Source organism: Platichthys flesus, chromosome 6, assembly GCF_949316205.1.
Source record: "Platichthys flesus chromosome 6, fPlaFle2.1, whole genome shotgun sequence".
Taxonomy (NCBI): Eukaryota; Metazoa; Chordata; class Actinopteri; order Pleuronectiformes; family Pleuronectidae; genus Platichthys; species Platichthys flesus.
In genome coordinates, this window is record NC_084950.1 from 8,328,778 (window position 1) to 8,342,757 (window position 13,980).

At 44.7% G+C, this 13,980-nt stretch overlaps 1 protein-coding gene across 3 annotated transcripts in view; it reads left to right on the forward strand.

Moving 5' to 3' along the window:
• LOC133955557 (excitatory amino acid transporter 2-like) overlaps positions 1-13,980 on the forward strand; it is a 29,203-nt gene that overhangs the window by 8,464 nt on the left and 6,759 nt on the right. Inside the window, exons 1-8 of one of the 3 annotated variants that reach the window (XM_062390451.1) lie at positions 6,335-6,585; positions 9,023-9,162; positions 10,799-10,951; positions 11,161-11,411; positions 11,648-11,795; positions 12,461-12,587; positions 12,789-13,022; positions 13,109-13,303. In XM_062390451.1, coding sequence (XP_062246435.1) covers positions 6,581-6,585; positions 9,023-9,162; positions 10,799-10,951; positions 11,161-11,411; positions 11,648-11,795; positions 12,461-12,587; positions 12,789-13,022; positions 13,109-13,303 — 1,253 coding nt within the window. In that variant the 5' untranslated portion in view covers positions 6,335-6,580. Of the gene's footprint in view, positions 1-6,334; positions 6,586-9,022; positions 9,163-10,798; positions 10,952-11,160; positions 11,412-11,647; positions 11,796-12,460; positions 12,588-12,788; positions 13,023-13,108; positions 13,304-13,980 lie in introns of those variants that run through there. The other 2 variants (XM_062390453.1, XM_062390452.1) reach the window with 2 other exon arrangements.

The following is a 13,980-nucleotide window of genomic DNA, read 5'->3' on the forward strand; positions in this document are numbered from 1 at the left end:
GTAATGAGGAAGAGAGAGGGAGACACTGACAGCTCTGTCACACTTCCCCGCTTTCCTGATCCGTCTCTTGTTTGGTTCTGGTCAGATCGTTGACGCGCTGTGTTTTCTTCGATGCAGATGCACAGATGAGGAGTTTTCAGCTATCTAATGATCTTACCTTACACAAAATGTGTGTACATCATCACCTCAGGCCATGTCTGCATATGTTTCAGCTTCTGTCTACAGTAATGAGCAAAGCATGACATCCAACCAGTAAATACCATATGGCACATTTCCAAGAAGCACTGGAGTTCAAGCAATACACAAATTGGTTTTAGTGAATATCTCAGAAATGATGTTAGAGAAAGTATTCAGTATATGTTGTGGCCGTAGGGTGTGATAACTTAAATATACAGCGAAAAATACATTAATTAGCATGATATTAAAATCCACACTTTCACACCTTTATAGAAATTATAAATTAACTGGTCAATTTCCCCGAATAGGACTTAATAACAGATCTTATCTTAAGGCAATTACTACATTTTTTTTAACCCTTTTCTTTTTTTAACCATCTGAGCTGAGACACTTGCTGTTAAATGAGCTTTGTTCTTGTATGTGCGCGTGTGTGTGTGCGTGCATGTGTGTACAGGAATGCCCTTCCTGTCTACACTGCAGGGTGGTGGGAGGAGAGCGGGGCATGGACAGGGTGCTGTGCTCAGTCCCTACAGACCCCCAGGGTTTAATTAGCGAGAGAACATCCATCCTCCTTACTCCTCTTATTGGCAAATCTTGAGTGGGACTGTAACCCCGCCCTCACACCGCAGCAGATACCATGGGACTGGACCAGCAGAGATTTATGGCGATAGTGCAATATTTTGTGCGCGTGCCTGCAACATTTGATGTGCTCGCATTAATGTAAGCCAGAGGGGGGGGTGCACAGTGAGAGTATTTGCACGTATCGTCTACACATATTTAAATGTGAGAGTGTGGCAGGTGAGTCCAGTGATGTATGAAACGTGGTTTGTGCAGTAATCCCATTTTCCCAGGGCCAGCTGCCTCCCACACAGATGTCGGCTCCTCATGTATCCACAGATAACCTGGAAACACGGGAGCTTGTGGTGGAACCATAGAGACCGTCTCACTCACCACTTCCATTGATTACTTTAATCGGACCTTCGCCCCAACCCCGTTTTCCTCCTGTGTTCGCCATTCCATTCCTTTGTCTCCTTGTTTATACCTTCATCAGCCACACCTTCCCTTTTTCCGCCCTCCCCCCTTTTTTCCCTCCACCCTTCCCCCATACATTGTTACATATCTATCCGTTTCATCCCCCCCACCCTTTCCCTCCGTCGACTATACATCTCTCTGCCGCTGTCATCCCTTTCTCAGCAATGGAACGGGTCTGCCATTGCGGTGGTTGTAGTAGGGGGTGGGGGTGGGGGTGGTCCTGCCTTATAGGCGGATTTAATGAGATCCTGTGGGGATCGGGCTGAAGCCATCAAAAAGCTGCGTGCTGCCATATCGCGAGCTCTGTCAAACAGATGCTAATGATAACAGTGTTGCATCGCTTCATATGCGGCCGACGGGAACCAGGAGCGACTATAGGTAGAGAGCGATTAGAAATGAGCTGGAGGTGTGGAGCACCTCCTGTGATGGAGGAGGCTGAGGGGAGGTGCGGCAGGACAATCTCACTTGACTATGGATGATCATCCTTCCTCTACTGACCATTCATCTGAGCAGCTTCAGGCAAAAGATGGGGGCTGGGGAGAAGCAAAATCCTACGATATCATGTAGAAAACAGAGTTACAAAAGATAAACTGGGAATATGAGGTTGGGAGCATTTCATTTTGCATGCCATGGAAATAGAGAAAGCAGGAGAGCCAAAGGGGAAGGTGACAAAAAAGCACGTGATTATATCTGAGTATCAAGCTCAAGTTTGATTAGATGTTACCAAACTCTGTAGACATTATCCAGTCGGAAAGGGAATCACCATATTCAGTCCTATGACAACCGCTCGCAGGCATAATGGGCAGTTAGCACATAATTACAGTGGGACTGGTCACATCTGAGAGACCAATGCAAACTACAACACTAGCCTCAGGATTCCCAGAGGCTCCCTCTAATGACCGTCTCATTATTGACACAAAGGGGACGTGTCAAACAAAGGGTAACCTTAGAGGATGCTGAGGGACGGGCACCTCTGGTTCAATCATGCGTTGGCGGGATGCCGTTGCAGCCTGATTGTAAAACAGAATGGTAAAAATTGGGAAATGTGGTGAAAGCGCCGGGACAGTGTTACAGCTGTTACAATGCACAAAGGGTTTCTTTTGCAAATTGGCACGAACTGAAGAGGAGATTGATCATGCAGATACAGAGGGAGGCTCCAAATGCAACACCACATTGAATGTGGACAAAGGACAAACATGTAACTTTGAAATACTATAACCCCCCCCCCCCAAAAAAAAATCTATGACCCTTAAATGTATATTTGATATGTGCTTAAACACCGTATTTAATAAGAGGATTGATTAACGCACAAAAGAGCATCTGAGCCTAAACTTAATCTCTGGTTTGTTTTAGTGTTCAGGACATTGTTGTTGTTTCCGCCCTGTTCTGATGATTCATAGAGTTTCCCAAGGGATCTTTGAGATCCTTTGTATATGTTGGAACAGTTTTGACTTTGAAATAGTTACCAAACCCTTATAACATGTGATATTGCAATACTGCAGATGATCCCAAAAAAACGAAGAATTTGTTTACTTGCCCCTGAAAGAGATGAAGCTGAAGAGAAAAAAATGTTGTTTGGACTTTTTGTAGATCATATTAGCAATACATGAAAAAAACCTTAGCTGCTGTTATAGGAAAACCTAAAGAGACAAAAGACAATAAAATGAGAATGAATTCCTCTCAGTGTAAACAGTTTATACATTCTTTCCTCCTAATTGATTCTTGTTGTAATTGTTGATGACTGTAAATGACTTCATTCTGCAGACATAATTATACTGCAAAGTGCTTTCTATCACCACAAATTAATAAAGCTTCAACAATATATTACTGATTACACGCTCTAATAACTTGATGTCTGATTTGTTTATGCTCCACTGTGGCAACAATCTGATCTATGCAGCAGTAACGTTGTGGCATTAGACTGTAAATGTGTAGGAATGGTGAGTGGGAATGTGGAATTGACTTTCGAGAATATCAGCAGAAATCAGCATCATTCATTGCGCAGGTCATTTAGCTCCTCCCACCCCAGTCGTTGGTCCAAATGTATTCTCACTCCAGGGTTCACTTGGAATCCAGTTGCACCGCTGAGTGACTCTCCTGTGTTTGTGTTGGGTCACTTCTCTTACATGAAACAAAAAAGGCTGCGCTCCTGTTACAGATATTTTCTCTGCTGTAGCTGATAGGAACCAAATGCGCGGTGGGCTCTGGAGTAAATGGACCTGCATGCCTGAGATGAATGGATAAATGCAGACATATTAAATTGATTCATGTGCAGAGCAGAGGCTGATAATGAAACATGTTTTTCAATCATTGAGCAATAATATCTCCATTAACCCCCCGAGACCTTGGCAGATTAATTTAATTTGGGGGGGCGCCTGTTAGAGAAACCCTGGGAATGTGGGGCCATCGCAGTGTTGATTCATTCCTTGTAGTCGGGGTTGAGGGTTGAGGCAGATTCCACCTGATGGGAAAGTTTGTTTCTCACTGGTCCCTCCTCATAAAAGAGATACTGTTTCTAAGAGGGTCTTCCTCCATTGAAGAACATACGGTTACAAGGCTGATGGAGTTGAACCAGATTTGCATGATAGTCCACACATCTCTCTCATCTATCACTGAATGCATTCATCCCAACGACCATCCAGGGATATATAAGTGAGAGGCGTGGAGTGACAATGCGTCCCTTTCTTCTGATGCTGGAATTTATCTCCCACTTCCTATGCATGGCACAACCTGAAGTGTTTGCTAAGAGCTTCATTTGGGGGAAGTAGAGAGGGAGAGAGAGGGGTGGGCGGGGGTGGGTGGAGGGGTGTTTTTTCACAGCTCCTAGGCAGCAACGATGTGTGAGCCCGTTTCTTCCCACTGCATGGCAAGTGGCTGTGAGGCCCACAGGGGCCAGATATATCCGGAGTCTGGCCCGGCTCCAGTTGTCTTTACCTCACAGTATACTGTGATGCACCAGTCATGAGAACGGGCATCGGGCCCCTTGAGAGACCAGTGGGAAACTGGTGTCCGCATTTACATCCCCCCCGTGTGCGATCGCAAGGATCAACATATATTGAATTAGACAAGTATAATCACACCAGTGGTCTCCAACACAAACGTGTAAATTATTATACAAGCTCACGTTGAGGTTGGTAGAGTGGCATTGATTGTCATAATTTATGTAGATGCTAAAGAAGCGTTTCAATGCCTCACAACTTTGTGGCTGTATGAAATTCACTCTGGTGACGCAACGATATTAGCTGCTAATCTATCAAGCTGCCTCCCATCTTATTGTGTTGTGTGTGCGGGATGTGTGTGTGTGGCAACAGCTTCCTCTCCCCCCCCCCCCCCCCCATCCTCCTCTAACTAAGCCACAGAGTGTTGCTAGGACAACCTCTCGTGGTCCTGGCTGCATGGCGTTGGCCCTCAATGCCAGCACTCGGGGAACCTCCTCGCACTGGGAAGGCAGCATAAAATCAGGATAATCGCTGTCGATTATGGGACACAATGGGTACCGCTTGTGAAAGATTCATTCATCCTGGAAAAAGAGACTGTGGAGGGTGAGGGCGGGGGGGAAAGGGGCGCCTTGCTCCCTCCGCTGCTCTCCCACGGTGGGCACAGGCATGACATCAGTGCCCCAATAGAACTGGCATTCTGGACATGCCCACTGACCTCCCTCCCCACGCTATACCCAAATACCCCCCCCCCCTCCCATTCAAACCCCCCTCCTTTCCTTTCTCACCCCTGCCAGTTTGGATGCAGCGCTTGGCCGGGCGAGTTGGGGCCACTGCCACTGTTTGCGTGTGAAACAAAGCCCCTCAGAAGGAAGAGAGAGGAAGCAGAGAGCTTCACATGGTACCAGCCAAGAGCAGGGATGGCTGCCTCGGCCTTCCCCTCACAGGCCCCTCTTTTGGCTGAGAGGTGCTGGTGTGACCCCAGTACCCCTTTTCCCCCTAGTGTCCCTCTCAAAGCCCCCCTCCCCTGTAACCTCTTCTTCTCTGTCTTGGTCCCTCGCTCTCATCCCCGAAAAATGCTCCCCTTACCCCGAGAGAGCCCTTTGAATGAGTATGACATGTCAAGGGACTTAGGATGAGTGATTTCTCATGACACAACCTGAGCCGACAGAGATGGCATTCCTCTGGCTTTTGTTGTGCAGCCGGTCATTTGTCTGACGAGGAAATAGCTTTCCAACACATTTCCCTAATTAGAATAATGTGATACTGCTCAATAAGATGTGAAGTCCCATGCTGCTGGGAGACCAGAGAGAAATCAGTGTGACACCATCCTCGGATGAATCACGTTGGCCATTTATGCTTCGGACTTCAGAGCTCTGGAGTCGTATTGAGTCGCGGGGATATGTGAATCTATAAGTTGGAGACCATGTGGCTTGAATGCGTTTTGACAGTATCGTCAAAAGACATCCTTTTTGAGTCTGTCTGCTCGTGATAACAAATGATCCATGAGGCCACTGGCTCTGTATAAACCCGATATTTACTGTGCCTTTGAATCAAAATATTGATGATTGGTTTTGTGTGGCATCCTGCTGTGATATAATATTGTGTTGCAGCTTAACAACAGGCAGCAGTAAACATTAACCTCTCCCTGCTGTCCATCAGAATTGACCCCAAAGCCCCAAAACCACAACATTCTGAATATTAAATCTTCCCTTCCGTCATTCCTTTGTCGTTTATTCCCTTCTCAGCAAAAGGGCTACATACAAAGCATAGCACTGTGCCATTAGCAGGCATCATCAGGCTCATCCCAGCTGCCCGGCCGTACCCTTGCCATCCCTCGTGGCTGGGATGAGTCTGCGGCCGTGCTCTCTGGGGGGATTACAGGGTCCAGGGAATGGAGGATCCCTGATGGATTTGACTGTTAAGCTCCGAATATTAACTCCTCCCTTCCACTTTTTCTTTTGTAGGTATTTATATTAACTCCCTAGGTCTGTTTGATGTGTGTGTGCATGCTGTGTGTCTTGGTGTGTGGCTTAGCTGGCTGTGGCCGATGGTGGTGGGGATGGAGTCAGGGGGTTGGAGGCTAAGGGGGGTGGGGGATGTTGCAGACATCAGGAAGGGGCAACTCAGGTTGGCGCGGCTGTGACTGGGTGCGTCGTCTGGGCTGTGTTGACTCGCTCCTCTCTGGATGCTGCTTGGACAGCTGCTTGGACAGCTGAGAGCCTCTAGCTGTCAGCAGAGCTCTGGTGCTTCCTGCCGCCGGCTCTACCAGGGACCTTATCCTCTGACATCTGGAAGCACCTCTCTTTTTTTTTGGATGGGATGGAGTAGTTGTGATCCCGCTAACAGTTTCTTGTCCTGATTCCCTCTTTAAAACCAAAGCCTGGAGTTTTGATCCTATAGTTAATGTAGCACGTACCTCAACTCCACCAGAAATGAAGTAAGTACTATGCAATCCATTCACACTATGGCTTTCGCGGTCCTGTAATGAAATTTATCTGATTAAGCCCTCGGCCGAGATTAACCAATTTCTTAAATGATCCAATTAGAGACAGAGGAGAAGAAACTGTGTGTGTGTGTGATGACTTTTGAATCATGAAGTTTGCTGGACAATTTTGTCAAAATCAATTATAGTCCCTTCATGGGAGACTTTCTACGTCGCAGTGAAGGCTTTTGTTTCCAGTTTCCAACAGAAGCAGCTCAAATCCATTTAATTGGAGGCAGAAAAAAATTCAATTTCCCAGAATGCTTCTTGAGAGCCGAGATAATGAATTCTAATCTCATGCCGTGTTAATGAAAGTTTAAATAAAAAAAAACCTGCAAGGGGAATTTTCCATATAATCATGCTATAAAATAAGCAAACCTTTTCATCTACTGGTATGAAATAGCACCTCTCTGCAGGAGTTTATTATTCTGCTGTATATTCTCATAATCATCGATCATTGGGTTGCACAGGCCCACTCTCATCTGTCTCCACTCTCCACTTGGTGGGAGAATGGCTAACGAGAGGATCATGACAGAATAATATCCGACCTCTGTGACGTCCAACATATGCTTCCGCTCTCTTTCTTCGTGCTAAAAATAATGAAAAAGGGAGAGAAAAGGGGGTGAAATTCAATTAACGGCTGTCATCATCAGTCTCCTGGAATGAGATCTCACTTGAATGCACAATATTTCATCGTTTTATTTCTGGGGGTTTTACTCATTCATCCAGCTTTCTCTGTCCCCCTCCCCCCCGCCCCTGTCAGGAGTATGAATAGCACAGAGGTAGAGTGTGATGGCGGCGACTGTTTCCCTGCTGTTTGCATGCATTCTGTTTTTCCCACCTCACTTTGAAATGAATAAGATAAGATGGGACACATCCATCTGTGCGCCTGGAAGCCGACCAGGTGGTTTTCCATAGCCAAGCGCACAACGCAGCGATACACAAAGCCGGGGGAGGTGCGTCTTCGAGTGTGTGATTCCGTGTGTCTGCGTGCTCATGTGGAATTATTAGTGCCTACTTACTCTGCAACAATAACACAATGAAGAACCTACGGTCGAAAGGAAGTTCTCCCACTGAAGTCTATTGATTTGTCTTTTCTTTAATCTAGTCTCAGCATGAGGAGAAAAGGAAACCCTGACAGGCGACTTGATTAATATCTATGAAGTGTTCTGACTTCCTAGTGGACTATAGGGGGAGGGTGCGCAAACAATGATAATTAACTTCACCATTGTGGCTTCTCCTTTAGGAAGTTTAGGCCATGAACCCCAGGGGTGAGGTGAGAGGTCAGACTCACTTTATTTCTTCTTTGCTTCTCTTTGAAATCCACCCCAAAGGAACTTTTTTCCTTTGTGGGGTTATGAGGATGAATAGCAACACAGAGACATTTCCCATTTCTTACACACAAAATATGTGTCAAAGCAAGTCGCGCAGTTTGATAAATTGTTCCTCCAACTTCTCAAGGAGACAATGGATCTATCGCCTCTTCTCTTCCTTTCTCTCCTACAATTGAATTTTAGGTTTTTGTGTGATTCTAAATGAACTCTTTCACCATTATATCTGAGAGGATGCATAGGAGAGTGTTTCACAGGCAATGTGTCTGCTCCTCCTCGCTGTAATTTGTGAAGTGCTTGTTCTGTGAAGTTGGCATTTTCCTTTTTTTCTTACTCTCCATCTGTTTCTCTTTTTCATTGCTGTCTTAAATTAATACCCAAAGGCATTCCACCAGGGAATTTTGAAAGTGTTTGTCTGCGCCTCGTGTTGTTATTAATTAAAAACATTACATAAATGCTCGATGTTTGCTAGATTTCTGTGAGTCTAAAACTTGTGGGTTTTTTCAGTGCGATCTGTGGATCTGTACGCTGTTCTATAATGCTGCTTTATAATAACGTTAATGTATGTAATTATTATACATTTAATTATATATTACTTTATGGATGGTGAAATATTCCAGAAAGTTATTACAATCAGGAACATTACATAATGTTGTCATGCTTCTTTCTAGAATCCCTTAAAATCAGTTCATAATAATACTTTGGTACTACAGAGAAAAACCGAATCTGTTCTCAACTCGACAGTAGTTTTATAGCAGCAGTTTGTTGTCGTCCTCTGTCTGTTGTTGTGGCCATGAACAGTGTTGGACAGACAGCTTGATAACACATTTGAAATCTCAATATTCGTTTTCATTTATGGTTTTCAGGTATTTTACACATGCAGAGTAATAACTGATATCTGTTTTATGGTGTTCTTCTTTACATAATGCTTCCCTTATTTTCACTGTGACCACATATGACTGAACGTGACCATGTGATGTAAACTGTAAACTGAATGATAATGCTGTGTGTGTTGAAGAAAGTTGTGCATTTACTAATTTGTTTCCTTCTGTGTGTCACAGTGCCAACAGTATGCCTAAACAAGTGGAGGTGAGGATGCACGAGAGTCACCTGGAGCCCATTGAGGCCCGGCCTCAGTCCAAATGTGCCAGAATGTGCTCCAAGCTGTTTTCAAACCTGCTGCTCACACTCACCGTCCTCGGTAAGTTGCCTGGTCGCTGTCAAAACTTTCATTCTTTCTTTCTAAAAAATTCCCAGGGCACCACAGCTGAGATCAGTGTTCTGTTAAATAAAAGCTTGATTATGTAGCTTGCTGGTAGAATGAGAAGGAGAGGCCATCTGTGCTTGCTCAGTGTACCAGACAGAGAGATGACTCGGTGTCCTGACCTTCCTCCGCTCCGTGCCACCTGTTGCTGTCGACAGCTCTCTGAGGCGCTGGTCACCGAAAACAGTGGTGCATGAAAAATGCCGTGATTATAGCAGTGACTCACTGCACCACAGGGGGGAGATTTAATGAAAAAGATATAATGAAAAGAGGAAAGGGCACGAAAGTAATGATGCAATTTGTGGTTAAAGGCCTTAAATCAGATTTGTGTTTAGCCAGCACATCATTTACACTTTGTTGTGTCTGACACCTATGGGGTCTCTTCACAATCTTTTATAAGGGTAAGCGATATTGATGTGCTGCCTGTGTGTGTGTGTATATATAGATCGTTCAGCAATATGTGTGTCTCTCTATCTGTGTGGTGCTTGTGAGTTTGTGTGCATGTGTACATCTCACCCCACTTGGCAGGAATATAGCAAAGCAAGTGAGCCAGTATGATCATTGATCATCTGTCACTTGGCAGATAGGAGCCTGAATGGGAGCTTGCAAATTGGCCAAAGGGAAGGCACAGGAAATCAAGTGCCATCCAAAACCGTTGGGTGTGCAGTATCCACAGGATGCTGCTAGACTGGAGGTTAGATTGAATCCCAGAGGACAGCTTACGATTTTTTTCTAAAGAAGGCCGGAGGGCTTTTGATTCCAAGGGTTTGTTGTTAAATAATGTCTTGGGCTGTAGGATCTTTGGCAGTGGTGGGGTAGCAGAGGAAGTGCAGCCCTGGGGGGTGAGGGGGTGTTGATGCTGGGGATTTGTCGGAGGCCAACTTCTGGGAACTGGTGGGTAGGGCTGCAGGGAGGTGAGAGGACACAGAGGTCATCTTTACTACGGGGCAGAGAATAAGTTGTTGGCTGGAAGCGACATACAATATTTCAAGGGTAAAAAGAGGCTTGGTGAGAGAGGGGTTGAACTTTTAACATTTTCAGGCTTGTAGAGAGTATATGGAAGCCAGGGAACAGGTTAGGACAGGTTAGGACTTTGTGCCTCCCAGTGAGGCACAAAGTGAGCCTGGGATTAGGGTCAACTCTATTTCTCTCCTTTACTGAGAGATAGTATTAGTCTTTTTCACCTTCCCAGCCACAATCCTCGAAAACGTCTTAGGTTTGCAGACATTACAGATGCTTCACCAGAGAATCCGACATGCTGACTCTGCCCTGCTGCTGCCAAGAGATCTGATCTCAATCCATCTGATCTCAATCAGCAGGTTTCCATTTTATCTCTTCAACTGTCCTCGCTAGGCAAGCAGCAGACAGCCTCTTGAACAGCTCCAAACAACTCCATCGATAAGGCAGGGGCCAATTATTGAGGCCATTTTAAGGACAAAATTGTCGATCATAGCTCCTCTCAATAGAGGTGAATACACCCATGGGAATGGCTTTGAAGGAAATTAATCACTTCTCTGTCTGACTTGATAACTGATGCTCTTCTGCTCTTCTTTCACTCTCTAACACACTTCAGGTGTGATCTTGGGAGCTGTATCAGGGTGTTTGCTGCGTGTGGCCTCCCCGATTCACCCAGATATCATCATGGTGATCGCCTTTCCCGGAGACATCCTGATGAGGATGCTGAAGATGTTGATCCTGCCACTTATCATCTCCAGTTTAATCACAGGTAATCACATTATTTCAAGATTCAACTTTAGCGATTGTTTTTAATCTTAAAAATAATGAAAGAATCGCGCTCATGATCGAACACCGTTAAGCAATCTTCTGATGTCAGTTTCATTCAGCCCTCATGCAACACAGTATTGAGTTCACATTTCCATGTAATCTCCCCAAGCAAATATGAGGTAAACACAATGACACTTGTTATGGCTGCAGGTCTGGCCGGTTTGGACGCAAAATCCAGCGGTCGCCTGGGCACCAGAGCAATGGTCTACTACATGTCCACCACCATTATCGCCGCTGTCCTGGGAGTCATCCTGGTGTTGCTCATCCACCCTGGCAATCCCAAACTGAAGGAGAATCTGGGCCAGGGCGAGAAGAATGATGATGTCTCCAGCTTGGATGCCTTCTTTGATCTTATCAGGAACCTGTTCCCAGAGAACCTGGTGCAGGCTTGTTTCCAACAGGTAATGGAGGACCAGATGATGAACAATTGCATGTCTGGAAATTGGGAAGCGTGGGCCTGTCTTTATAGCCTAGCAGAGGATTTATCAACACATAAATTCCTACACACATTAAATCATAGAGGATAACCAGTGAGTCTGGAACTCAAAGATTGTCAGTTGAGTGTCATTTGATAGCATAATGGGCCCAGTGTCAGTCAATAAGCTCCACACTAATATATCTTCCTTTGTAACCTCAGGTCGCGACGGTCACAAAGAAGACGGAGATAATAATTGAGGAGAACCTCAACGCCACCACCATGGAGGGACTGGTGGCCAACATCACCAGGGAGCCTGAGATCCTCATCCAGAAGACCCTGCAGTTCAAAAGTGGCATGAATGTTCTGGGTGTGTGACCCCATTTCCTTTTTCCACGTTCAAAAGCTCACAAGATGATTACCACCGTTAAGATTAACAGCAATGCTAGCTGCTGTGTGAGGATGTACAGCATGCTAACATTCTCACAGTGGCAATGCTAACATGCTTAAGCTAAGTAGGCACCACATTAAGCATGTTCACTATCATTTTTATGGTTATGGTAAGACGTTCCCATCCCTGGAGCAATTTCGCTATCCTAGTTACAACTGAAAGTGTTATTACACTTTCATTACTACACCTCCACAATTTGACGAAAGCAAACCGTTGAATAAATCTGATGATCTTGAGTTGTAAATGTCAAAGCTCATTTATGCTGCCATAACACATGAAAAAAGATGCGTCCAATTTACACCATCGAAATTTCTTCCTCGTGTCCTATCGTTGTTTAGCTTGAACTATTGGCGACACTGCAGCGATTTCGGATGGTGCTGCTCCATTTTGTCCATATCCATAAGCTTTCAAAAGACGTGCACAAATACAGACAAAATACAGAAAAGAGGCTATGTCTGTTTCCGTATATGTACCAAGCGTTGAGCATAAATTAGTCTTACCTATCGATAAGGGTTCCTTCATGCTACACACACACACAAACTGGTATTCAAGCTAAAGGATATATTTATGGTTTTCTGTCACAGGTCTGATTGGTTTCTTTATTGCATTTGGCATCTGCATGGGCAAGATGGGAGAGAAGGCCAGACTCATGCTTGAATTCTTCAGCATCCTCAATGAGATTGTGATGAAACTTGTCATCCTGATCATGTGGTTTGTATCACTTAAGAATCTCATTGACTCATTTTTAAACTCATTTGGTTATTTTGAGACAGAAATAACTGTTTATACCAAATTTAAGTCATTGCAAACTTTTATGTGAAATTTAATGCAGAATTTGACAGTTTCCTGACAAACTGTTTTTGTTCTCTGCTAAATTCATCGGAATAACCAAAGCTTTTTACATCTCATCAGGTACTCTCCCTTCGGTATTGCCTGTCTGATCTGTGGTAAGATCATCTCCATCAAGGATCTGGAGGTGGTGGGAAGGCAACTGGGCATGTACATGGTGACTGTAATCATCGGCCTCATCATTCATGGAGCAATCTTCCTGCCCAGCATCTACTTCTTTATCGTCAGGAAAAACCCCTTCACCTTCTTCCTGGGTATCTTCCAGGCCTGGATCACTGCTCTGGGTACAGCATCTAGGTAAGCACCTGGATGGACTTAACCTTCTTAATGATTATTAATTACAATATAATGTATAACCTACACTCTTCTGCTTTCCCCTCCAGTGCTGGAACCCTGCCGGTCACCTTCCGTTGTCTGGAGGAGAACTTGGGTATTGACAAAAGAGTCACTCGTTTTGTGCTCCCAGTCGGTGCCACAATTAACATGGATGGAACTGCTCTGTACGAGGCTGTGGCTGCCATCTTCATTGCCCAAATGAATGGTATCTACCTTGACCCGGGCCAGATTGTCACTGTCAGGTCAGGAAACACTTTTGAGAGTTTGTCTTTGTGCTTAAAACTATTTGAGATTTGGTTGCACTGTTGAATTGAAGTTAACAAATGTGAACATCAGTTAACTCCATCTAGGAGGCCAGGTTTTCTTTGGTGTTGGTTTGTCTGTGTGTTAGTTAGCAAGGTAAAGCAAAAACTACCTAACATGGTGGGACAGGTTGTTAGACTCAGTGGGGGAATGCCCTCTCAGGGGGTCCTTCTAGATCTGCATACAATTTCTACAGAAAGGTTGGAAAATTCTTAAATTCAATTCAATTTTTATAGTACCAAATTATAGCTTATGTTAAAGGAACTTTACAAAATAAGGTTGAGACAATACTGTAGAGAAACCCAACAGTTTCCAGAATGAGCCTTGCTATATTCACGCAGTCTCTTACATGGACTCTGTCAATGTGGCACAAACAAAAGACTGAAGTGCACAGTTCACCAATCAGGAATAATATTCCAATGTGCAATGTGTTGTATTGCACAGAGATAATGCATTTTGAACAGTTTATAATGGAGGCCTGAGGATACAGCTCAGTAAACCCTCTTAACTCCACACACCACTTACTTTGTCTGGAGTGTATGTAACTAACTTCCCCAAATACTCTTCTAATAGAGTGAGTCAAGGATGGATGACCTTAAGCCTGACATTTTTATGG